The sequence below is a fragment of the Nothobranchius furzeri genome, chromosome 2 (assembly GCF_043380555.1).
Source record: "Nothobranchius furzeri strain GRZ-AD chromosome 2, NfurGRZ-RIMD1, whole genome shotgun sequence".
NCBI lineage: Eukaryota > Metazoa > Chordata > Actinopteri > Cyprinodontiformes > Nothobranchiidae > Nothobranchius > Nothobranchius furzeri.
Genome location: NC_091742.1, coordinates 98,436,772 through 98,463,514, shown reverse-complemented (window position 1 = coordinate 98,463,514; position 26,743 = coordinate 98,436,772). Strand labels below are relative to the sequence as shown.

At 43.0% G+C, this 26,743-nt stretch overlaps 2 protein-coding genes across 4 annotated transcripts in view; one reads left to right on the top strand and one right to left on the bottom strand.

The window, feature by feature from the left end:
- LOC129162178 (oocyte zinc finger protein XlCOF6) overlaps positions 1-26,743 on the bottom strand; it is an 849,318-nt gene that overhangs the window by 547,405 nt on the left and 275,170 nt on the right. The gene's annotated exons all lie outside the window — the stretch shown is intronic.
- LOC129161859 (zinc finger protein 135) overlaps positions 1-26,743 on the top strand; it is a 185,754-nt gene that overhangs the window by 34,764 nt on the left and 124,247 nt on the right. For 2 of the 3 annotated variants that reach the window (XM_070548408.1, XM_070548407.1), the window contains exon 3: positions 11,267-11,629. In XM_070548408.1, coding sequence (XP_070404509.1) covers positions 11,267-11,629 — 363 coding nt within the window. Of the gene's footprint in view, positions 1-9,862; positions 10,641-11,266; positions 11,630-26,743 lie in introns of those variants that run through there. The other variant, XM_070548409.1, reaches the window with a different exon arrangement.

The window sequence follows — 26,743 nt, the reverse complement described above, 5'->3', positions numbered from 1 at the left end:
CTTCTCCTGTAGAACTTGATTAAAGCTGAGAAGATAATTCAGCTGTTAGAATCAGCCTTATCTGACCAGAAACGTATCAAATTTTAGATGTTTGTTAGCACTAATAGGCTTTGTCTACTGTGTTGTATTGGCCTGGGCAGGTCAACGTGAGTTTCTCTGCCTCAATAACACAGATTTGATTAATAATAAGTGATTAGCAGTTCTTGCAGAGCTTGATGATGGCTGAACCTTGATTTATACTCCTCCGTCAGCTCTGCAGGGGAGAGATGTACACACATGACATGACATGGTTTTTATGAAGCCCAGCATATCTTTGTTGTAGGCCATCATATTCCCTCCTTGGAACAGGGAGGTCCTCTTCAGCTTTAACACAGAAATATGAAAAGTTAGCAAATGCAGCAACAAGTCCACACAAATATTTTTTTGTAACAGAAAATACAAAATCCTTACCGGCATGGTGAGCCAATGATGGCATGCAAGACGTTTCATCCCTTCTCCTTTTCCGTTGATGCCTTAATGTAACAGGTCTAAATTACTTAACAGTTACACAAGTCAAGAGCCAAGATATAATAACACTGAACATCATGAATAGCAAGAATTTCTAAATAATAAATATATCTGTGATGGGAAGGTGTAAACATTACCTGTCCATCTTTGCATGGGGGTTTGGACTTCGCTTTGTGTACGTAAACACAGAAGGCATAAAATCAGGACTCGAGGAGTCCAATGACACCTCGCCTGTAAATAAATAGACTGCTTAAAAGCAAACCAGCAAACGCAACTTACTTTATTTAATAGAACACACGTTAACCAGCTTTCTGGTGTAATCTTAGTACATAATTACCTTACCTGATATAAAATGGGCGCTACAGACTCGAGCATTTCGGATCGTGTTTTCAGTCCAGTTTTCATCAACCCTTTTGATGGCCTGCAGCCACAGACGCCTCCGATTTAGTTGAAATGGACGTGCTCCCTTCGGAATTCTGTAAAGTTTCAGTCCACTGCTTGAAGAGAAGCGATTCTGGCATCCATACACGCAACAACCCGACATTTTTATGTGCTCAGAACTTCAAAACAAAGGGTTTAAAACGCTGTTTTAGTATCGAGTGTGAATGAAGAAGCATTCACTCTCGTTGCCAGGCTGCACGCGCAACTTTTGATGACGTAGGTAGTTAAAGGGTCTATAGGTTTGACCAAGCACTCACCCCTTCCCCCACACAGCTACATTCAAACAACTCAACACCTGGACGACCCCCTACAGCTACAGCCCTTCACACCTCTGACTCCTCCATTCAGACCATCATTCACCCCCCAGGACTCGGCCCCCTCCCCAGTACAGAGCTCCACTGCCCACCCCTCTCCTTTACAGCAGGCCAGGTGAGGAGAGAGCTGATGAAGATCGAAGCTAAAAAAGCTGCTGGTCCTGACGACATTAGCTCCAGGCTCCTTAAATCCTGCGCAGATGAACTGAGCGGAGCTATGGAGCATGTCTTCAACCTGAGCCTGAAGCTGAGGGTGGTACCACAGCTCTGGAAGACCTCCTGTGTGGTTCCAGTGCCAAAGACACCAAAAGCTAATGAGCTCAGTAGCTACCGGCCGGTGGCTCTCACGTACTACCTGATGAAGACACTGGAGACTGATCCTGGGACACCTTCGGTCTATTGTGGGGCCTTCGATGGATCCATTGCAGTTTGCTTACCGACCAGGGGTTAGAGTAGAAGCTGCAGTCACCTGTCTACTACATCATGCTCTGGCTCACCTGGAGAAGCCTGGCAGCACTGTGAGAATCCCAAGTTTACAGGTTTACAGCCAGATCTTGAGGAGTTTTAAAGAAAATGTAAACTCATCGCTATAATAAACATCCTTTCTTGTTTTGCAACAAACCCGCTTTCGTTTATTTCATAAAAGAACCTGAAAAACGCCAAATAAGAACTTGTAATAAATCTTGTTGCGTTTTATTACAATGTTAGGACGTTTTATCTTTATTTAGCTCTATTGGGGTTATCATATTCCTTAATTATTAGCAGAGGTGGAAAGAGTCCTAAAATGTCCTACTTAAGTATAAGTACCCATACTTTGATCACTTTTTTACTCAAGTACAAGTAAAAGTAAAAAGTATGGTAAATAAAATGTACTCAAAGTTAAAGTTACTTAGTTACATTTTTGTCAGCGTAAGGATGGCTACATCTAAGTAGAGCTAAATCACGCCAGCACACACACACACACACACACACACACACACACACACACAGTTTGATGGTGGGATTTCCATCCAATCAGTGAGAACAGGACGTGCACATTGATTGGCCGAGGTTTTTCTAGAATGGTAAGTTTCAATTGTGATTAAAATTATTCTTTATTTTGAAAAAAATTATATATTTTAGACACCATCAGCATGTGAGGTATCTCAATGTTCTCATGTCTAAACTCTAACATGAGACTGTGCTCTAACCTGTCACATAACAAGCTAAATGACAGTCAAACATGTCAGATGGAGCGTATGACAGCTGCTAACGTTGGCCCTGCCCTACTTTACCTCTACATTACAGTTCCTTTATCCGTGTCCATCCTAGAGCTCCTCTCTGACCTTCATGCTTATTTAGAGCAGCTGATGTTTAAAGTTAGCAGAGTTCATCCTTGGTAGTGGGTTCACTCACTCATTTAACCCTTCACCACTGAAACCAGTTTGGTCATTCCAATCCTCCTAAATAATCCTCCAATCATCCAACTGGAATCCTTAACACTAGGACTCCCAGCATTTTCTGATTCCCACAGCTCTACCAGAGCTTTGTCAAATGACTGCTTAGTTTGACATCAATGACTGAACATGTTTGATTTTGGCCCTCTTTTATGTTGAATTTATTTCACAGTTTTCATTGGTTCACTCTATCCATTGTTTTACACATTTGTCCTGTACTAGAATGTTTTACCTATTTTGTAATTTGTATTTTGTACTTTGAATTGCCTTTATTTTTGATTTATTCAATATATTTACCTTCAACTGAACCATGTTCAGCGCTTTGGGCTTCCTGACAGGGTTGCGGAAGGCCTTTATAAATAAAGCATTGATTGATTGATTAAATCACTGGTCGTTAGCTGCCTTTCATTTGTAAATGCAGCCAGCCACCGATGATGGCCAATGGAATGTGCTTGGGTGTTGGGGGTTGCCAGTCTTTCAGGCTGGCCCATCGACATATATATACTGGTCCAGTGGCTCTACTTGTCTCTCTCCTGATAGGTATTTTCTGTATTTAATGTACCTTTTTGAGGCCTAAAGAACGTTGCAGGACATAAGTATTTGTTTAAACGAAAGGTCATCGATCTTCTTTGATCACATTTTAGAGTGGTGAAGAATGGCCTCTGTGATCACTTCCTGAGACAAGATGAAGGTCCAAACAATATGTGTTGATTGAGTTACCCTGGTCAGCTGATTCTGAAGAATGTTGATTAAGTTACCGGTCAGCTGAGGAGTTGTGTGTGTATTTTGACTGTGTAGTTCCTCTGTAAGCCTGCTGTGCTGTTATCTCTGGAATATGGTCTCCTAGGAGATGAGTCTGTAACTTTGAAACTCAAGGAAGGCCCGCCCTCCATCCCATTGTACAATAAAAACCTCTGTTGAGCTGAGAGGGAGGGGGGGAGATGTTGGAAACAGCTCCGGAGGGAGTTGTTCCTCGCCTAATCTCCATTCTTGATGAGACAGTGTAAATTGAACTCCTCTTCAGGTAACGGGTAATGGAGAAAGTAAAAATTACCCAACATCTCCTGTCTTGAATCTGGTTGACTGAACTTGTCCATCCAAAGACTTCACAGAAGCACACAAAGGACAAGAAAGGATTTTTTACATAGCGGTTAATAAAAAAAGCATGAGTCCCTTCAAAAGAACAATTAAAATATAAAAAAGGTATAAAAAATAATAAAAACTTGAAGATATAATGAAGAATTAAGAATTTAAAAAATGAGAGTGAAAATGAAAAATAAAATAAAATAAAATAAAATAAAAGGTTAGCATGGGATCCTGAAAAATGTGGAATTGTTCGTGTCCTCTGTCCTATGTCTCCCATGTCTCTCCCCTTTCCTATGCATCATTGCGTTTTCTGTCCCTCTATTTATTATCTTTCAGCTTTCATACTCACACCCTTGTTACCGTGTCAGTCCAGCCAGCCCCAGCCTCTGATTATTTCAGTTTTTACTTCTCATCAGTTTTCACTTTCTTATTTTTTGTGTAATATTTGTATTTTCATGTTTTATTTAACTTCTGTTTTGTGCCTTTGATCACTGCGTTTTCTAGTTTTTTTTTTATTTAGAGTCTCTTCCCTTACACTCTGCCTCTCGGAAATCAAATCATGGTTCACCTCTAATTTCCTCAAACTCAACGGCAATAAAACTGAACTTCTTCTAGTTGGAACTAACTCCACCCTCTCAACATCTGACAGCTTTTCTTTAACTATTGACAGCGCCACAGTCTCCCCCTCACCTCACGTCAAGAGTCTGGGTGTCATTCTCGACAGCTCACTTTCTTTTCAAGCTCACATTAATAACTTAATTCGGTCAGCATACTTCCATCTACGTTCCATAAACCGTCTCCGCCCCTCACTGACCCCTCACACTGCCGCCATTCTCGTCCACAGCCTCGTCACCTCCCGTATCGACTATTGCAATTCACTCCTTTATGGTCTCCCCAACAAACTCCTTCATAAACTGCAACTGGTCCAGAATTCAGCAGCCCGTATTATCACCAAAACCCCTTCCTTTCAGCCACATCACCCCGGTTCTCCAGCAGCTTCACTGGCTCCCAGTTAAATTCAGGCCCATCTTCAAAATTCTCCTTCATACCTTCAAAGCAATCCACAACCTCTCTCCTCCATATATCTCAGACCTTATAAGTGTTCACACCCCGTCCCGTTCACTCAGATCTTCTTCTTCCATCCATCTTGCGGTTCCTTCTGCCCGTCTCGCTACCATGGGGAGCAGAGCTTTCAGCCGCTCTGCTCCTCGACTCTGGAACTCACTTCCCCCAGACATCAGGAACATCGACAGTTTTACCCTTTTCAAAACAAAACTCAAAACACACATGTTTAAATCTGCCTACGACCTCTGATTTTATTGAAATGTTTCTCTCTTTGTTTTTTCTTCTTTGGGTTTTATTATTGTTTTATTGTATTTTATTACGTGTTTTGTGTAAAGTGACCTTGGGTGTCCTGAAAGGCGCTTTTAAATAAAATGTATTATTATTATTATTATTATCTTCTCCTGTTCTAGTTTTTTCCCAATTGTGTTCATCCCCTCTGCTCTTAGATTAACTCAGTACGATCCTGTTCTCTGTGTTAAGTTTTATCATGTTGTTACTTTATCCTTATGTTCTCCTAGCTTTTCACTTTCAGTAATCTTCATGTTTACGCTGCATTATGGTTCTTTTTTAACACAGAAAAAGTGTTATGTTTACCTTGTTTTTACTGATGTTTCGACTATCACTGCTGCCTTCTTTAGAGTGTTGCCACTGCTGGTGGCATCCCTTCCTTTCCTGTGTGTGTGTTGAGTTGCCCTCCGGCTTCACCAACGTGTGTTTTATTGCACAGCTTGCGTGGGATTTGAAGTATGACTCCACATTAGTGTTCTGCTGATGTCTTTGGGGTGTACAAGTGCTTTTCTAACTGTGATGTATGGTTTTGTTGGTGTACCTATGTTGTGTTTTTTCATTGTTGCCGAATTTATCTGGTTGACCCTCCTCTGGTCTGCCCTGTCCCTTCTCCTCCAACCTGGGGCAGCTCTGTTCCAGTACACGGCGGCTGATCTCCTCCTGCTACGCGGGCATCTCTCTGTGCCTCCGCCGGTAGCATTACAGCTCCACCCGGAGATCGTCCTTCCTCCCTGCCGGAGATACATCCATCGTGGGTCTCGCCGTAACTTCCAGCTGGATAACTCTCACTCAATCACCTCATACTGGTCCACAACTCGTCATCCTCGCCTCAACACTGGCCGGACTGCGGACCTTCGCTCGCTAGCCAGCCTGGCGAAGACAGCAACCTTCAACCACAACAATACCGTCAACTTCGGCCTCCTGAATGTCCGCTCTCTCACAAACAAGGGTCAGCTCATTCAGGACCTCATCACCGACCATAAACTGGACTTCATCGGGCTCACGGAGACCTGGCAGCAACTTAACGACTTTTCCCAACTTAACGCTTCCGCCCCCCCCGGCTTTGTTTACCTTTCCTATCCACGTGGCTCCGGTCGCGGGGGCGGTCTCGCGCTGCTCTATCGCGAGAAGTGGAAGGTGCTGCCTGTCTCCACTCCTGCCTTCAGCTCCATGGAATCTTCTGTTTTTCAAATACCCGGTCCCACTCCTACAGTTATAGCCTTGATCTACCGCCCACCCAAGCCCAATAGTGACTTTTTAAATGACTTCTCCTCATTACTCACCCAGCTCACTACCCTCTCCCCCAATGTCATTCTGCTTGGTGATATAAATATTCATATGGACAACTTGAACCTCCCCCTCACCAGAGACTTCTCCTCCTGCCTCAACAGCTTCGATTTTCAAACATATTCTAATTTTCCCACGCACATTAAAGGTCACTCTCTTGATTTAATCTGCTGCTCTGGTTTAACCCCATCTAACTGTTCTGCTAATGATGTAAATATATCTGATCACTTTTTTCTGTCATTCAACATCCCCCTCTGCTCTTTAAGAACTAAGCCTATCCGTCACATCTCATTCCGCAATATCAAAAACATTAACCCAGACACCCTGTCATCTATTATTAACACTATATCCATCCCTAGTTCTGCTTCTCCTGACCATCTTGTTTCTCATTATAACTCCACACTCCACAATATCTTGGATTCTCTTGCCCCAGTCAAAACTCTGTCCGTCTCCTTTACTAACTCTGCCCCATGGTTTACCCCTGAACTCCGACAGATGAAAGCCAAAGGACGTCAACTCGAACGCCTCTATAAACGAACTGGTCTTGCAATACACAAAGAAATGCACAAAACTCATCTGCTTCAATACTTGGACTCAATTAAACATACAAAATCTGCTTTCTACTCTGGATTGGTTTCCTCCAATGAAGGCAACTCCAGGACTCTGTTCTCAATAATGCGCAATATTTTTCATCCCCCGGACTCTCTACCCCCCCACCTGTATTCTGCTGACTCATGTAACTCTTTATTAACCTTCTTTATTCAGAAAATTGCTTCCATACACCAGCAATTAATTCCAAGTTCTTCCCCTCCCCCTGAGATTTTTTCACCCGGCCAGTCATTTTGTTCCTTTCTTCTTCCCACCTCATCCGAAATATCTGATATTATCTGTAAATCCAAGCCCACCACCTGCTCTCTCGACCCCCTCCCTACAGTTTTGGTTAAAACATGTCTCACCTCCCTTCTCCCTCTCATAACCACCATAATCCACTCCTCCCTCTCTACCGGTATTGTTCCCTCACTTTTCAAAACTGCATCTATTACTCCAATATTAAAGAAACCCGGCACCGATCCCAATAATTTCAATAATCTTCGTCCCATCTCAAATCTTCCCTTTCTTTCAAAAATCCTTGAAAAAATAATCTCTGCTCAACTCCATGCTCATCTCACGCTCAATAGCCTCTATGAACCCTTCCAGTCTGGCTTTCGTCCTGGCCACAGTACAGAAACTGCACTCATAAAAATCACCAATGACCTCCTCACTGCTGCCGATACTGGACTGCTCTCCATTCTCATCCTCCTCGACTTGAGTTCAGCCTTTGATACCATCTCTCACACCATCCTCCTCCATAGATTGTCTTCCCTTGGCATTTCTCATACCCCGCTTGATTGGTTCCGTTCATATCTCTCTGGTCGTACTCAGTTTATTCAACTCAAATCCTTCACTTCCCGTCCCTTCCCTGTCACTACTGGCGTCCCCCAAGGCTCTGTTCTCGGTCCACTCCTTTTCATCACTTACCTTCTTCCCCTGGGAAATATTTTCCGTAAATTTGACATCCATTTTCATTGTTACGCGGATGACACCCAGCTCTATGTATCCTCCAAACCCTCCTCTTCACTTCCTCCTTCCTCCCTCACCAATTGTTTATCTGAAATCAAAGACTGGTTCACATCAAACTTTCTCAAACTCAACAGTGATAAAACAGAAATGTTACTTGTCGGCACTAAATCTTTTCTATCCAAAATCCACAGCTTTACACTTCCCGTCGACAACTCCTTAGTTTCCCCCTCCCCTCAGGTCAAGAGTCTGGGTGTCATCCTCGACTCCTCACTATCCTTCCAGTCCCACATAAACAATATTACCCGGTCTGCCTACTTCCATCTACGTAACATTAACCGCCTACGCCCCTCCCTCACTACTCACTCGGTCGCCATTCTTGTCCACAGCCTCATCACTTCCCGTATTGACTACTGCAACGCTCTTCTCTTTGGTCTTCCTCACAAATCCCTCCATAAACTCCAACTTCTCCAGAACTCGGCAGCCCGCATCATTTCCAGAACTCCCTCCTTCCACCACATCACACCTGTTCTTCAGCAGCTCCACTGGCTCCCTGTCACTTCCAGAATCCAATTCAAAATTCTGCTATATACATTCAAAGCCATCCATAACCTAGCTCCACCGTACCTCTCAGACCTCCTTCATCCTTCAACCTCCACCCGTTCCCTCAGGTCCTCCTCCTCCATCCACCTCTCAGTCCCACCTTTCCGTCTGGTCACTATGGGGAGCAGGGCCTTCAGCCGCTCTGCTCCCCAGCTCTGGAACTCACTTCCTCCTGACCTCCGTAACATTGATTCCCTCACTCTCTTTAAAACCAGACTCAAAACTCACCTGTTCCGTCTGGCATTCCAATAATTACTCTCTTTGCTCCAATCTGTCTGTTTGTTTTATGCTGTTTTATCTTTTATTGTTGTGTATTTTATCTCTGTAAAGTGTCCTTGAGTGTTCAGAAGGCGCTGTTGAAATAAAATGTATTATTATTGTTTTCTGTTATGCCTTTTATGTGTGCTTACATAAACAGAGTAGGAAGTGTCTTCTGGTCAGAAATCACAACCAGCCAACAACAACGGAGGCCTGCCATTAGAGCCTCACAGGCAGGATAACTGCAGGGCCGACTTGAACTGTTCAGCTAATTGTGAATAGGTGACTTTTAGCAGACGGACTTGCTATAGTTGCATTTGAAAAGATGGCTCCTAACACCTATGATAAAGCTGCTTTTCAGGTGTAGAGAACAAGTCACACTCAGACACAGACGTGGGTGTGGTGTGTTGGACGGTGGGCGGGATTGTGAACTGTGATGACAACAGAAACTCGGGAATACGAAGGACAGTTTACTACAATATTTCCAGCTGTTGTTGTGAGTGAATTATTTCTTTTTTCATTCTGTAAGAAGAAAACAGATTTTTCTGATTGTTGGTCAGCGTTGTTGGCTGATGTAGTTTAAAATGTTCTGATGAGAGTCAGATCAATTCAGACTGAATATTCACAGCTTTAGTCTTGTGTTAAATCTGGTTACACATCTCTACCCATATGAATAAGATCATATATCCTACATTCATGTTATTAAATATAAATAAAACAGTACTGACACATAAACAGCTTTTTTATAATGAAAACGTCCACGCTGACCGGTAATCAAACCTGGATCTGGCTGATGGGGAGCCCAAGTCTCCTCCCCTTCTGGTTGGCTCATGGGTCCCCGATCAAAAAAATAAAGAATGTTAGTGAACACGGTTATAAAAGTTATTTTCTTGTCTTTCTGGGCTGTGCCTTACGCCCTGAGTCACATCTTTCAGGCTTTTCTAATCCTAGAGTTTCACCGTCTATTTTATAAAGGAAGCTAATGCAGGTGTTAGGTGTAGGAGACTATTTTCATGTTCCGCCTGCATGAAACACTCAGAGTGACTCGTTAGAATCAGAAATAATCATTAAATGTATTCTTTTCAGTGAGTTTGACCTATATGTTGATCTACAACTGATTTGTTAGATTTCCCAAATGTGTCCCTAATATTAAACTCGTTCCTACGCCCTTGTTACATCCTCTCTAGTCTCTCTTCCCATCTAACACTTTATAAATAAACTGAACTGAACTAAGAACATCGGGAGGGATGAAATCATTTGTTCCTCCAGAGAACTGATTGTTGAATTCCAGTAACAGATGGATCAGTTTTCTCTTTGTCCCTAAAAACCTGCAGCTGTGTGATTCCAGCTAAATCTGCTCTGTTGATCGTTTCCCTCAGATCTTCAACAGTTTCTCTTTCCACTGTTATTAGTCTCATTCTGTCACCTTTTGACCTGAACCTGTGATCCACACCTTCATCTCTTCCTTGTTGTTGCTGGTCCAACTCCAGTCCAGTAGGTGGCGCTAACGCGCCTTCACGCTGCCACATGACCGAAAGCTGTTATCAGAGCTAGCTCTTTGTTAGCTACCAGCGCTAGCTTGCTGTGCTGGTGTGTGAGGGGAACCTCTGAGGCTCTGCAGCAACAATGTCTTCAGCTCAGTCTCTGAGAGAGGTGATCAGAGAGCGGCTAACTGCTGCTGCTGCAGAAATCTTCTCCGAGTTTGAAAAAACCATCGTCCGCTACCAGGAAGAGATCGATCGTCAGCGCAGACTGCTGGAGATCAGCTGGAAACCACAGATCATCTTACACAGAATAGGTATGAAACAGCAGCGGGACTCATGTGGTTTTACTGAGGACACAATCTCAGGACAGTCTGCTTGGATCCGTTTGCTGTTCTGAAGCTTTTTGACACAACTGAGCTGAAATCAGTCTGCGGTAAACTTTGTTCCACTTTAGAGAAACAAATCAATAACATTTCAGGGATTTTAGGAAGTTTTCCTTTTCAGGAACTCCACTAAATCAGTTTAAAAGAGACAAACTTTAAAGACTCGGTGAACGTTTCCAGCTGATGTTCTACAATCAGAGACTTGTTAAACGAGTCAGTCTGATCGATACTCAGTCCAGTCACACACACACACACACACACACACACACACACACACACACACACACACACACACACACACACACACACACACACACACACACACACACACACACACACTCAGTCTGATAGATACGGAGTCCAGTCACACACACACACACACACACACACATACACACACACACACACACACACACACACACACACACACACACACACACAGCTTAAGAGTTCATTGTTTTCTAAAACATCTTCAGATGCATCAGATGGTTCAAGTGAAGTGTGCTTTCTTATTGTCACATGACTCAGCTTTTTGTTTGGTCTGCTTGTCTGTCCAGAACTCCCACTGCATTATGTCAGGACAGATGAGGAGGTTCTGACTGACCAGCAGCTCTGGAACCAGGAGAGGACCTCCAGTTTGGAGCAGGAACAAGCAGAACCTTTACAGGAGGGACCAGAACCTCCACAGATGAAAGTGGAGCAGGATGAGCCAGAACCTTTGCAGATTGTAGAACAAGAGGAGCTCTGCATCAGTCAGGATGAAGAGCAGTGTGTACTGAAGCAGGAGACGGTGACCTCCCTTGTGACTCCTGCTGGTGAGGAAAGAGACCACGATGAAGCAGAACCAGACAGACACCAACTCCTTTTGTCACTGTTTCCTGAGGCTGAGATCAGAGCTGCTGCTGCTCCGGGGTCAACAGGTGAGGGGGGGGGGGGGTGCTATGTTTGTTTTCCTTACTGTGATGTCACAATAAGGGACTTCTTGAAACTGCTCATTTTAGGCAAATCAGCTTTATTTTAGGGCTGCCTTTTATGTGACGACTTTAGTCAAATAAAAGGCAAATGTGCAGCGAGGCTCCTAACTGGAGCAAACGGAAGAGCTCACATCACTCCTATTCTAACGACTCTGCACTGGTTACCCGTTAACTTTAGAGTTAATTTTAGAATCCTGTCTATATTTTAAGTTTGGATCTAACGCTGGTGCCGCGGTAAAAAAAACAAAACTGCATTCCACTATAATTGGTTATGGCTTGCTTCTTCAGTGATTCATAATCATATTTCGATACATTGATTGTAATGTTTTGTAAGTGGTCACAATTAGTAAGTAAACCAACCAAATTATAAGTAAAAAACATAATTTCTTGCCCAAAATTCCCATGATGCAATGCAAGAAACATTAGCATACTGAAATATAAATGACTCATGACTGGAACATAATAGAGTTGTCACGGTGTGAAAATGTAACCTCGTGGTTATTGTGACCAAAGTTATCATGGTTTTCATTATTATCGTGGTATATTTTAACGTGTTAACTAACTAAACCCTCTATATCAGGAAAATGTCATCAGTTTGTGTCTAAAATTCACACTTGAGGTTGTATACATTAAGTATGGTTTAATTTTTTTGTCGTAAAGTAAAAAAATGAGATTTTGACTACTTTAATCACATATTCCTTAAAGGGACATTATGGAAGTTTGACAGTCAAAACACGTATAGAAATAATAAATGTCTTCTTCATACATTCTCCTGCAATGCCCTGGTCCTGTAGAACGAGCCCTGGCATTTTTACTGTGATTGCCTGTTTTTCTGTAAAATCACAGAAAAAGAGAGATGCTCGGGTCGAGCAGGCTGCTTCATGCGCGTTCACGCTCAGGCATCGCCCGTAGCGTTTGCTATCCGTAGCTTTAGCAGCAGAGAGAGAGGCAGTGCCACTTTGTCGCTGTTCCTAACGCCTAGTGACAAAGCTAGCTACATTTCTGAGCACCCTTAGCTACTTTCTGTAGAACTTTCTTCTAGATATTTCCTGCAAATTAGCAACAAAATAGCCATTTTCACTCCCAACCGTGCTCTGAAAGTTGTTTTAGCTGTCATCAAGGATTTAAATGTTACAGATATAAAGGACGTCACTGGCGCTTTAGCTCACTTAGTAAGACGTCAGACTCTCGTGCAGAAGACCTGGGTTCGATTCTGGATGTGAACATAGTTCATTTAGAGTTTCTTTTTTACATTAATGGCAGGGGTGGACCTTTAAAGCGCCCGAGCGCCAATGGCGCTAAATTTTCTCGTCGGGCGGTAAATACTTGACGACTTACCGCCCGGGTGGCGCCCAAGCCTTATTTGTCATTTACACACCGGCTTTCACCTACATCATGGCCCCGCCCTGTAGGAAGCTGCCGTTTTCGTTTCGCGCGCGTGAACCTGCGCGCCTCTAGCCACCTACTGCACTTGTACGATTCGTGCACGTACTGCACGATTCTAGTTATTGTCACGTGAACTATAAGTTCACTATTAAAGACGAAGTGGAACCACGCTAGAAACACACAAGCACGCAGGAAGATCGCGCCACCACAGGGATTGGATTTCTTGATGAATTCTCCGGCAAAACGCTTTAAAACTGGTGAGGAGAAGCGAGACAGTTCGAAACGGTATGAAGCAGAGAAGCGTGTGCGTAGGTGGAACGATTCTTGGAGGTTTAAAGAAGACGGGAGGCGCGGAGAATGGCCGTGTTTGAGTTGAGCAGCGCCTCGCCTGGAACACAGACGAGAGCAGACGGAAGCAGCAGGGGGAGTGGCTGAAAGCCGGCGTTTAACGCCGGGGACACACCGGCCGCGGAAGCGCCCGAAGCGAATCGCTCACGAAGTCCGGCCGCTGCTCGCTGCTCCTCAGTTCAGACGCGCCCCATTCGAGGCGCGCCTCGGCTCAGCTGTAATTTTTCTTTTAATTACTTGGTGTCCTCCATTTCCTCAGCTCTTTTCCTCTCTGTGTGTGTGTGTGTGTGTGTGTGTGTGTGTGTGAGAGTGAGAGTGAGAGAGTGTGTGGTGTGAACTAGTTGTTTCTGCCAGTTGAATCTCTTGGATTTCCCTGCATGTGTAGCTCGGGGGTGACGATGGATGAAGATGTCGCGTTAGCATTCACACTTGTTCAATTTTCAATTTTAATTCTGGTGCCTGTTAGCAGCTGAAACACATCCTCACGCGCTTGTGGATATCATAAATTCTATATGAAAACATGACTGTAATAATAAGTAAAGGTTATCAGCTGTAGCTTCAGTGTGCTCATAGGAAACGTGACAAAAGAACACAAAACACATTTCTCTTTATGGCCTATATTGTTGTCATCATCAACATAACATGATTTACAGAATACATGTGACCAACTAACATTTCATGTTCTACCACCGGATGTTTGGATCAAAATGTGAACCAATCAGATCTTAGATCAGGTGAGAGCCAGGCGTTTCCCATCATCCTCTAGGTTTTGCAGCCGAGGGAGAGCAACTGCAGCGCCTTGCTCCAAAATCTGCGGCCGCCTTGATCTCACGAGGTTATCGTTGCCTACGTATGCATGACGTCAGAGCAAGTCGGGTCAATTCGGACACAAATCTAACCGGCATGCACTGCTCACCGATCACCGGTGGTCTAATCTGCGCAGAACTGGCTCATCTCGAACACGGTCAATGGCTCGAGTACAGCAAAGCGGCGTTGGTGATGTACTGCGTTGTATGCCGGAAGTATGCAACGACAAAATCGTGTTTTGTTGAGGGAACAAACAAATTCAAACTTGAATACGTTATTATGTTTGTGAATGTGTACAAAATAAAAGTTTATTACATTTAAAACGGTTCAGTTGTTATTTTGACTCGTTTTGGCGGCTGACCAGCGGGGCCGGTAGATTCTTGGCGGGGCCGGTAAATATTCAGAGTTACCGGCCCGGCTGGCCGGTTGGTTTTGACGTTAATGTCCACCCCTGTTAATGGTATATTTTTTTACAGTAAGATGCCCAAATTTTTATTTGAGACTCGCCGAACGGCATTGAATTCACAGATAAAAAAGATGTGGGTTCAACTTTCATTTTGGAACAATTTTTCAAGCAAGGCAAGGGAATGATCTGAGCATGCAGGAGGACTGACCCATCTTAAACCTTTGTCGGCTGTGCTGAAGAGAAAGGTACAGAACCAAATTATTTAATTAATTAGCTGCACGTTCTCCTGTCCTCCGGGCCCCACACACACACACACACACACACACGGGACTGTCTCAGCTGTTATTTTCGTTAAGGAGTGTGCACGTACAGCATGCGCGCCTCGTGCACGAGCCTACTATTGAAGCTGCCGTTACGCTTTTGGCCTGAGGGGGCAATCACGAGCATAAAAATTCAAAACTCCGTAAAGTCCCTTTAAGCACAAACTAGCCCAGTTTGACACATGTACAGAAACATTTTACGTTTCATCACAGTTTTAATACTTAAGCATTTTTCATTAGTTTTAATTTTCTTTACATAATTAAATTTTTTTTCATGCCAAATATTTTGTTAGTTTCAGTTTAGTTTTTAATAGTTTTAATTATAGTTTTAGTATTTTTGTAATATTAGTTACATATCAAGACTGACTTAAATAAATAGATAAAATTATTTAAAAGAATAGAGTTAGGTATTATAAAATAATAGAAATTGCTGTGTGTAACAAAATCTCTGAATTTTTCGTAGTTTTCAAAAACATTTTAGAACATGTGAGCTACCATATATTCCAAGCAGAATAACAGAAATTACAGACTACAAAAACATGAACTGAACAGGATAAAACCAGCTGCAGAATGCAATTTCAAAACAGCTAGTGAACGTTGATCAACAAAACTTGCAATCTCTTAAGTGAGATTCACTTAAATATGAATATTAGGAGACAAAAACTTAATGCTGGTTCTACAGTTCTGACAAGACAATGGAACCGACTGCCAATACATAATTAAAACCACGATAGTGCAGGACACTCCTGCATCATGAGATGGACACATCAACAGCTTGATTTCCAGAAAAAATGAAAACTGCAAAAGTAATTCCAATTTTTAAAAATGGTGATAGACATAAGTTTGATAATTATAGACCAATCTCAGTGCTTTCTCAGTTTTCTAAAGTGCTTGAGAAATGGTTTGTTCAGAAACTAGATAACTTTATTGAGAAGGAAAACCTCCTGAGTGAGAGTCAGTATGGGTTTCGATCACATAAATCTACATCCCTGGCTTTATTGGAATTAAATGAAGAACTTTCATCAGCAATAGAAAAAAAACAATATACAGTGGGGTTGTTTATTGATTTAAAAAAGGCATTTGACACAATAGATCATAGTATTTTACTCTCCAAGCTGAGGGATTATGGGATACGTGGAATTGCCCATGACTGGTTAAGTAGTTATTTGACCAATAGAAATCAATTTGTACAGTTAGATGATGAAATTTCAGATTCACTAGAGATTACACACGGTGTCCCACAGGGGTCAGTGTTGGGCCCTAAGCTTTTTATTCTATATATAAATGACATTTGTGATGTGTCCAAAGTATTACAGTTCATACTGTTTGCTGATGACACGAATATATTTTGTTCTGGAAATGATTTAGTAGTTATTATTCAAAATATGGTTTGTGAAATGTCTAAACTTAAGAAGTGGTTTAATGACAATAAATTATTTCTCAATTGGAATAAAACAAAATTCATGGTTTTTGGTAACAGAAAAACTAATGATTTAGTTACGTTGTCAATTGATGTTTTTTTAATTGATAGAGTAAATGAAGTCAGATTCTTAGGGGTTCTCTTGGACCATAAACTTACTTGGAAATCCCATATAAAATATATAAAACAAAAATATCCAAAAGTATTGGAATTTTAAACAAAGTCAAAGGTTTTCTAGAAATTTCAATGCTTCAGACATTATATTACTCATTTATCTTACCATACTTAACTTATTGTATTGAGGTTTGGGGCAATACGTATAAAACAAACACTAATCCTTTGTATCTGTTACAGAAGAAAGTTTTGCGAATTCTATATAAAGCAAATCCAAGAGAACATACTAACAAATATTTTGTTCTATCTAAAATTATGAAATTCAAAGACTTAGTTAACTTGAAAATTTTACTAATTATGTTTAAGGCTAGAAATAATTTACTGCCAACTAATCTACAAAGGTTCTTTGTTTTAATCCCAAAAAATGATAAGAGTAGAAGGAAACCAGAGTTTAAAAGGATATTTGTTCGTACTACATTAAAGCAAATGTGTATTTCAATATATGGTGTGAAATTATGGAATAACCTGGATGATGAATTAAAAAATGTATAACTACTGATCAATTCAAAAAAATGTATAAAGATAAAATGCTAAAATCGTATGATTTGGTAAGTTGAGGATGGAGGATTAATGTTTTAGTAGTGATATTATTTGTGGAATTAAGAGAGCGGTTTATTTTTTTGTGTATAAGGCCATTTTTGTAATTTTTGTATTTTTTGTTTATCTTGTCTTAGTTAAAGGGGGTAGGTCATATAAGATTTTTTCTTCTTCCTCCCCCTATTTCACTTGAATGCTTATATTCTGATTTGAAGTTTGTATATTTAAACTTTGAGTGAAATAAAGTCTTGAATTGTGTGAATCTTAGACTAGCCGTTAACTAGGGTTGGGCGTCGAGCATTGATTGGAACCGGTTCCAACTGTTCATTTTTCTCTGAATCGTTCAAAGTTTTTTATTTCGATTCCTAGTTTTGATTCCTAGTTTTGATTCCTAGAGTGCCGACCGGAAGAGAATGCAGACCGGAAGAGGAATCCGCGGCCGATCTCCGTGAAAAATAAATGTGATCTGCATATTGTGATAGTTTTTCAGAGCTGATCACACCAGCTGTCCGTGTGCAGCACTGAGTCCCCCAACAAACGCGTCTACAGAACCTTTACTCCGTCATGTACACTTTAACTCCTGCAGCGTAGAGGAAACTTGCTAAAATACGTCAACATGGTGGATTTAATAGCAGCTTTAAAGAACAAACTCTGGATGGTGTGAGGTGAGTTTGTCTCACTGCAGAAATAAAAACACACACGGAGCGTCAGCAGTCAGACGCATTCAGCGTCACTTCCTGTTCTGACTGAACGCTGCTGCAGCATGGAGGTGTAGTTCTCAGTCATCCTGGACATGATCATCCTGAGAGTTTTGGCTGAAGACAGCTGGACGTTTCTGGATATGTTGGAGACATTTAGCCTCTCATCCCAGAGGCTTCTTCCAGACTTTGGTTGTGGTCAGAAACAAACACACTGGTTGTGCTGCAAGTCTTTTTCTTTTTTTCTCCAAAACATGTTTTTGTCTAAATGAAGGTGACGTTGTTGTTCATAGAATTAAAATTCATGTTGAAGTTAAGATTATTTCATCAAGTGGGACCTGTGGTTAGCTGGCTCATGTAAAACATGTCATGTCTTGAAAGATTCGGAATCGGGAATCGATAGGAACCGCAATCGAAACAAGGAACTGGAATCGGAATTGTTCAAAATCAAACGATGCCCAATCCTACTGTTAACTTGTTCATATTTTTCCACAAACTGAGGTAATCCAAATAGCATGACATGAATTGTTCTAAAGGTTTTAACCAAGCCCCCACAATGCGGCTCAAAAATTGGAGCAATCCCGGAAGTACCTAAAATTGCAGTTCCACCCTCATCCACTGGGGGCTGGTGTCAGAAGCGAGCAAATCCTCATTGACTCCCATGTTAAAAATACCAGTTTCACGGCAGAAATATACATGTTTACAGCCTGGTACCAAAACATGTTTTTGGTTTAAATGATCTAGTTTACACTCAGGACAACTCTGAGGGGGGTGAATTTTTTTCTCACTCTTCTGTTTAAGTGTATTAAAAGCCTAAAATTCTGTATAATTAATGAGCATCAGACCCACGTGACCACAGAGCTAGCTCCGTGGAAAGGCCTCAGTAGAGCCTCGGTCTGGCTTGGAAGCTGCTCCGGGATTTTGAGTCTCTGTGTTTGTGTATTCTGTTTTGGATATTATTTGTGCAAATGTTGGACAAAATGACTTGCTGTGGCATTAATTGCACTAATAGAGCGTCCAAGGAGCCTCCACTTCATTTTTTTCAGTAAGTAAAATTATATTTATGTATTTTAGGTCACTGCCGAGCTGAGCTTAGATTTTAACATGTACTGTTTAACCATGAAATTTAAATGTAATAGGGTGAAACTCAGTGCATTTAACATAATGCTGCACTTTAGAAAATGGGTTGAAATATAACATGTTGGTGGAGCTGGGTTCCCACTATCGGCTTGTGGAGCTCTTCTCCCCGCAGCTCGGCGCATCTCTGTCTGATCGCTTCTTCTGTCTGCTGCGCGGGCTGCCGGCTTGTGGAGCTCTGGGATGGAAACCTTTCCACCCGGTTCTCCCCAGCGGCAGCTCTGCATATCTCAGATCGCAGCGGCACTTGTCTGCTGTGCTGCTGCCGGCTTGTGGAGCTCTCGGAGACCTCTATGCTCCCCCCGGTTTTACCCAGCGGTCAGCCTGGTGTATCTCTGACTCAGAAGCTCTGGTGTTGTGCACAGTTAACTCCGGTTGTAGCTAGGTTGCTACCTCCGTTAGCTTAGCTCCCACCTCCGCATTAACTTTGGGTTAGCTTCAGGTTAGCTTGTAGCTAGTTCAACCGGGTGTCAATAGTTGATCCCAGCCTTACAGCCCCACCCTCAGCTCCACCTCTCTTCCCTTTTGTGGAATTGTCTGGGCTTGACGGAACCTGTGACACCGTCAAAATGGCGGTGGTGGCCACCTCCCATTTTAGCTCAAAAACGTATTATTGGAGCTAGGGCTGGGCGATATGACGATTTTAGATCGTTTTACGATCTACACATCTGACGGTCTGTCATTTTTGAGAGACCTTTTTATCACGATTCACAGCTCTGCTGTTGAATTTCTGCCTCTGAATGAAAAGGGAACTTACCCCAGGCGAATGACACGCCTTTGTTTGACCCTTAACCAATCAGAGTGAGTCATAGTAATATATTAGTGCCCCGCTTGTTTTCACCTGTGTGTGAACAAACATGGCTTCGGCCGCGGCTGAGAGCGATAACGAGGTTTTCGTTCCGAAGAGGAACGCCTCGTCCGTTATATGGAACTGGTTTGGTTTTTCACCAGATGACAAAGAGCAGCGAAACGTCATTTACAAGGAGAGCGTCAAGGCAAGTGATGGCAACACCACAAACTTGTTTAATCACTTGAAAAGAAGGCATCCCAAACAATACAACGAGAGCCAGCTGGCAGCTAAAGCTAAAAAGCCTGCGGCTGCAGCGGCTAGTGCTTCTTCCAGGCAGCAAACGCTAACATAAACACACAAAACTCACTCCCTACGACAGAGACAGCAGACGATGGAACAGCGTGACAGATGCAGTGACGTACCACTTGGTTAAAGATTTGTGTCCCGTGCGAACAGTAGGAGCGGGATTTAAGAACATGATAATAACATTAGATCCGCGCTACGAGTTTTCCAGCCGCAAGTATTTTTCGAACACCGCCATTCCACGCATGTACGCTGAATGCAAGGTGAGAGTTGCAGAAAATATTCAGAATGCGCAGTTATTTGCTACCACAAGCGATCTCTGGTCCAGCCGCACATCAGAGCCGTATTTGAGCTTAACTATCCACTACATGAGCCACTGGGAGCTACATAGTATTTTGAACAAGTTAATGTTTGCACAATACGTTTGCAATTGACATGTTTGCACTTTAAATATGTTTACGATTTTAATTTATGTTAAGTTACTTGAAAAACGAGAAAAACTGATTTTTATAATTGTTTCTCTCAGGGCTTTTATCATCTCTGGTGTGAGTTTAAAATATGTGTGTTAGCACTGTGCTGATTATCCCTAATATGAATAAATGTTTGTTTATTCAATGTTTCTCTTCTTTAATACGCAATTGAAGTTATGCTAATCATGGATAAAAAATCGTGATAAAATCGAAATCGTGATAAAATATTGGAAAAATCGTGATATTCTATTTTTGCCATATCGCCCAGCCCTAATTGGAGGCTATGGAAACCCATTGTCCAATATTTATATGTCGATGGTTTTAACAGAAATCCAGTTTAAAAGATCTCAACTGTTCAGGAGGAACACAAAAGGTCCGGTGCGATGTGGATCGGGCAGCAGACCAAGGCGGGAGCTTTGGTGGTCCGATCACCGGACACAAAAACTGGCTATTGGGACATGGAACGTTGCCTCTCTGGCGGGGAAAGAGCTGGAGCTTTTGGAAGAGGTTGAGCCGTACCGGCTAGATATAGTCGGGCTCACTTCCACACAAAGCATTGGCTCTGGAATCCAAGTCCTTGAGAGGGGTTGGACTCTTATGCTGGAGTTGCTCAGGGTGAGAGGAGGCGTGCTGGGGTGGGTTTTCTGTTAGCCCCTAAACTCTGCTTGTATGTTGGGGTTTTCTGCAGGGGACGAAAGGGTAGCTTCCCTGCACCTTCGGGTCGGGAAACGGGTCGGAAACTGTTGTTTGTGCTTATGCACCAAATAGCAGTTCAGAGTACCCACCTGTTTTGGAGTCCCTGGGATGAGTACTAGATGGTGCTACGACTGGGGACTCCATAGTCCTGCTGGAGGACTTCAGTGCTCACGTTGGCAATGATGGCCTGACCTGGAATGGCATGATTGAGAGGAACGGCCTGCCCAATCTGAATTTGAGTGGTGTTTTGTTATTGGACTTCTGCGCAAGTCGCAGTTTGGCCATAACAAACACCATGTTCAAACATAAGGATGCCCATCAGTGTATCTTTTTATCTTTTTTTAAAAAGGGGGACCAGAGGGTGTGCTCCAAATATAGGGGAATCACACTCCTCAGCCTCACGGGAAAGGTCTACTCCAAGGTACTGGAGGGGAGGGTCCAGTCGAAAGTTGAATCTCAGATAGAGGAGGAGCAATGTGGATTTCATCCTGGCTGTAGAACTGTGGACCAACTCTTTACCCTTGCTAGGGTCATGGAGGGGTCATGGGAGTTTGCCCAACCAATCCACATGTGTTTTGTGAATTTGGAGAAGGCTTATGACCGTGTCCACTGAAGCACCCTGTGAAGGACACTCCAGGAGTGTGGGGTGGATGGTCTTTTGATGAGGGCCATTCAGTTCCTGTACCAGAGGAGTGAGTTTGGACCGCATAGCTGGCAGGAAGTTGGACCTGTTCCCAGTGAAGGTTGGACTCTGCCAAGGCTGCCCTTTTTCACTGGTCCTGTTCATAACGTTTATGGAAAGGATTTCTAGGCGCAGCCGTGATGTTTACAATGTGGAGTTCGGTGGCAGGAGAATCTCATATCTAATTTATGCAGATGATGTGGTCCTCCTAGCTTCATCATGCTCTGACCTACAGCTCTTGCTGGGGAGGTTCCCAGCTGAGTGTGAAACGGCCAGGATGAGGACCAGCACCTCAAAGTCTGAGACCATGATTTTCGACCGTAAAAGGGCGGCTTGCCAACTCCAAGTCGGGAGAGAGGTCTTGCCTCAAGTGGAGGAGTTCAAGTATCTCAGAGTCTTGTTCACGAGTGAGTGAGGAAAGGAGGGAGCAGGAGATCGACAGGCGGATTGGGGCGGCGTTTGCATCACTGCAGACACAGAACCGGTCTGTTGTAGTGAAGAAGGAGCTGAGCCGGAATCTGTAAACAGTGTAAGGTAAATTGTATTGTCTGCAGAAACACAACTCGGCACAAAAATGATGATGTTACTAGACATTTTGCTCAGTTTTATGACTTTTTGTCAGACTGAATCAGGAAACGGCTGCAGGCAGTGAAGCAAAGGCAAAACTCTGGAGAAACCAGTTACTCCGTCCAATCAGCATCCAGAATCACGATGTTGGCCCAACTCTGCCTTACCAGGTACCTCAATGGAGCATGGACTAAAAATGGGGGAGAAAGTAGAGGAAAAATACCGAACCATGCCTGTGGAAACTAGTCGGGCCGATCTGCCCCAGTCTGAGTTACTCTGACTCTCTGGGAGCTGGTGGGATTTCAGGTCACGTTGTACAGGGTAGCATGAATTAAGGTTTGTGAGGATGAAGCAGGAGTTAAGAGGTTTTTTTTTCCTCTATACTCCTTCATTGCCTGATTATAAGACACTTTTTGAGCAGTCTTCAAATAATTGACTACATTTGTAATAGGGCTGCACAATATATCGAAAAATTATCGTCATCGCGATAACAGGACGTGCGATAGGCCCATCGCAAAGCACGTCAAAAACCGCGATAAATGTTTGGTTCAAACATTTCCATTCGTGTCGTACATCAACTTTTTGTAAACCAGCTCTGTTTTTTATGCAGAAGTATTATTTGACCAATCAAATGCAGCCCTTCTGATATGCGGCCAATCATGTTCATGTTCATGTAATATGCCCCCCATGGTGGTAACACTTTATAATAACTACATCTTATTTAGCCTTAAATGCACATGAACAAACATGTAAGTAAGTACTAACAAATAATTAATTAACAATGACTCTTACTTAATAAACAATTAACCAATGCATTAATTAATGCTTTATTTTTAATGATTAGTCCCTTGTAAAAGCAGTTTCTCATTTCTTATTCATATGTAACAAGCCATTAACAAAGTACTTTTAAGCAACTGACAAACACATTAATTAATGCTTAACTTCTAATGACTAGTTTCATGTAAAAGCTGTTTTTTTAATGCTTATTCATACTTAACAAACCATGAACAAAGTTCTTCACCACAACAGACCGGTTCAGCGTCCGCATCACTGCAGATGCTACCCCAATCCCCCTGTCAAACTCCTGCTCCCTCCTTCCGTCACTTGTGAACAAGACCCCAAGATACTTGAACTCCTCTACTTGAGGCAGGACCTCTCTCCCGACCCTTAGTTCGCAAGCCGCCCTTTTCCGGTCAAGAACCATGGTCTCAGACTTAGAAGTGCTGATCGTCATCCCAGCCGCTTCACACTCGGCTGTGAACCTTCCCAGCAGAGTTGTAGGTCAGAGCCTGATGAAGCTAGGAGGACCACATCATCTGCCAGCGATGTCCTGATCACTTTTGGACTTTATTGCAAATATAAAAAGTCTAATGTAATAACAGATAGCACTTCAAATTTAAAATACCTGGCAGGGGTCTATTTTGCCTCAGCCCCCAAAATGCTTAGGTACGTCCCTGGGCATGGGACGGAGTTTTGAAGATGATCCGAATTGTATCAACAATATAAATACTACATGCTGATAAATTATTGCTTTATACAGGTAGAAATGTGTAGTGGGATAGATCTACCTACATTTTATTTTTTAAGAACTTTTTTGTTTTCTTGGTTTTTATTTTCCTCTCTTCCTGTCCTGTCTGTCTCTGCTCTTTCTGCATCTCCCAGTCCTCCAGAAAAACGCCTACCTGCTTCCTTCTTTTTCACCTCACAAGTAACTTTAACTAGCAGATCAAATTGATCTATTGACCGCAAAAAAGCGGAGTGTGCTGAGCCAGTGACGAGCGCTGCAGCGAGCGTGAGCGCGTCCACACGTCGTGCTCAAATACAGACAGAACTTACCAGAGATAAAATGAATGAACACGAATGGCTGTGTGTTAATTATATATTTTTTGGTGACGCCACTTAGAAACAGAAAATGTTACTGCTGCCATGTGCAGAACGCAGCTGGAGTTCATGAATAATCAGCGGTCTGCCTGCCGCTCTGCTCAAAGAATCCTGCTACTCTGAGTCCATGTAAATAATATAATATAGGTAGAAACTGGATCTCTTTGTGCTCCTTCTGGGTGTGTAAGTTAAGGGCATCAGGGGAGCCTGACAACCTTTAAGGAGAACCAAGTTGCTCTCCTGTAATTTGAACCCAGTATCCAACTCCAGATCCCGCATAAGATCTCAAGATGGCGCCTGCTGTAATGGCTGCTCGTCTGCCGCTCTTGTTTTTGTTTTTGTTCTTGCTTCTTATTGTGTTTACAAACTACTGGATTACCGAATCCAGTACTTTCATATGACGGACTTACCCTCATCGATCTCCGGCAGACACTCGGATCACTTCAGTTCCACAGTCGTGAGTTTGGAAGAGCGAGGCGAAGACTGTCACCAGGGTCCTCATCTTTGATATCTATCATTCCTCTGCAACCGGATCCTCAACTCTGTCACTGGCAGGCGGAGTCCATTCAAACCCTCTGTCGGAAGATCCCCGTGAGTGATCGCATGGATGGCGGCTTTCGGCGGTGGCGAATCAGTGGTGCTTACTTGGCTAACCTTAGCTACCCCAAGGTGATCGGCTCTGGCGGGCACTCCAAACCTGGGTCCAAGACGTCCACTTCACTTCTCAGGATTGCTCTCATGAATGTCCGATCGATTGGGAATAAAACTGCTTTTTTGAAAGACTACTTCATCGACCAGTCAATAAACCTGTTCTTCATGACTGAAACCTGGGTCCAGCCTGGTGAGTCAGCCCCTCTATCAGAACTTTGTCCTCCTGAATGCCTAGTCTTAAACGAGCCTAGACCCTCTGGTCGTGGTGGGGGTTTGCTGACTTTATACAACTCCTTTCTCCCTCTGAAAATACTCTCTGGTTTTGTGACTCCCTCCAGCTTTGAGCTGTCAGTGTTTGAATTAGCCTGCTGCCCACCTGTACTCTGTGCTCTCTGTTATCGTCCACATAAATATAACGGAGTCTTTCTAAATGAATTTTCAGAATTTTTAGCTGATTTCCTCCCAAAATATGAAAGAGGGATTATCCTTGGTGATTTTAACATTCATATCTGCTGTCCCACAAAACCCTTGGTAAAGGAGTTTTTGGACATTTTAGATTCGTTTGATCTACAGCAACTGGTCAAAGATCCTACCCATGAACGCTCCCATACACTGGACTTAGTTTTATCTTTTGGACTCTGTGTTTCTGATTTATTTGTAGATCAGGTTTGTATATCTGATCATTTTCCAATCATTTTTAATATCTCAAACCTAGCATCTCTCCCTACAAGGCATCAGGCTAAACATTATGCTCGGTATATTGCTCCCTCGTCCTCTGTTATGCTGTCATCTAGCCTGGAGGCTGGCCTTTTAACATTTTTTTCCTCATCTACATCGGTGGGGGTAGATGGTTTGGCGGACTCCTTCAATATGGCTTGTTCTGTTGCCCTTGACTCTGTTGCACCGCTTAAACTCAGGCAAAAAAGACCATCTCTGATCCCTGGTTAAATGACAACACTCGTGCTCTCAGATGCCAGTGTAGGACACATGAACGAAAATGGAAAAAGGACAAGCTACAGATTTCCCAACAAATGCTGAAAGACTCCCTGGCAGCTTACCAAAAATCAGAATCAGAAAAGGTTTATTGCCTTTGTCAGTGAACAAACAGTTCACAAACTAGGAACTTGCTTCGGTACTAATGTGCTACATATAACATGAATAATAAAATTAAATATAGAATAAAGTAGAATAAAATATAATAAAACTAGCATAAAACATTCAGCTATAAAAAAGGCAGGTAATGGTAATATGGCCGATAACGTGACGTTATGTCAAGTACAGAAGACGAGCATGGTTGTGTATTTATAAGCTGTTCACAAGTCTAACGGCAGATGGAAAGAAGCTGTTCTTATGGCGGGAGGTTCTGGTCCGGATTGACCGTAACCTCCTGCCTGAGGGAAGCGGCTCGAAAAGTCTATGACCCGGGTGAGAAGTGCACGCCCCCGAGTTCTGGAGACGTACAGGTCCTGGAGAGATGGAAGCCTGCACCCAATCACCTTCTCAGCAGAGCGCACAATGCGCTGCAGTCCATGCTTGTCCCTCACTGTGGCTCCAGCGTACCACACAGTGATGGAGGAGGTGAGGATGGACTCAATGATGGCCGTGTAAAACTGCACCATCATCTGGGCCGGCAGCTTGGCCTTTTTCAACTGCTGCAGAAAGTACATCCTCTGCTGGGCCTTTTTGAGTAGGGAGCTGATGGATGGCTCCCACCTAAGGTCATGTGTGATGGTGGTTCCGAGGAAGCGGAAGGAGTCCACAGTGGTGAAGGGGGTGTCCGTTAGGAC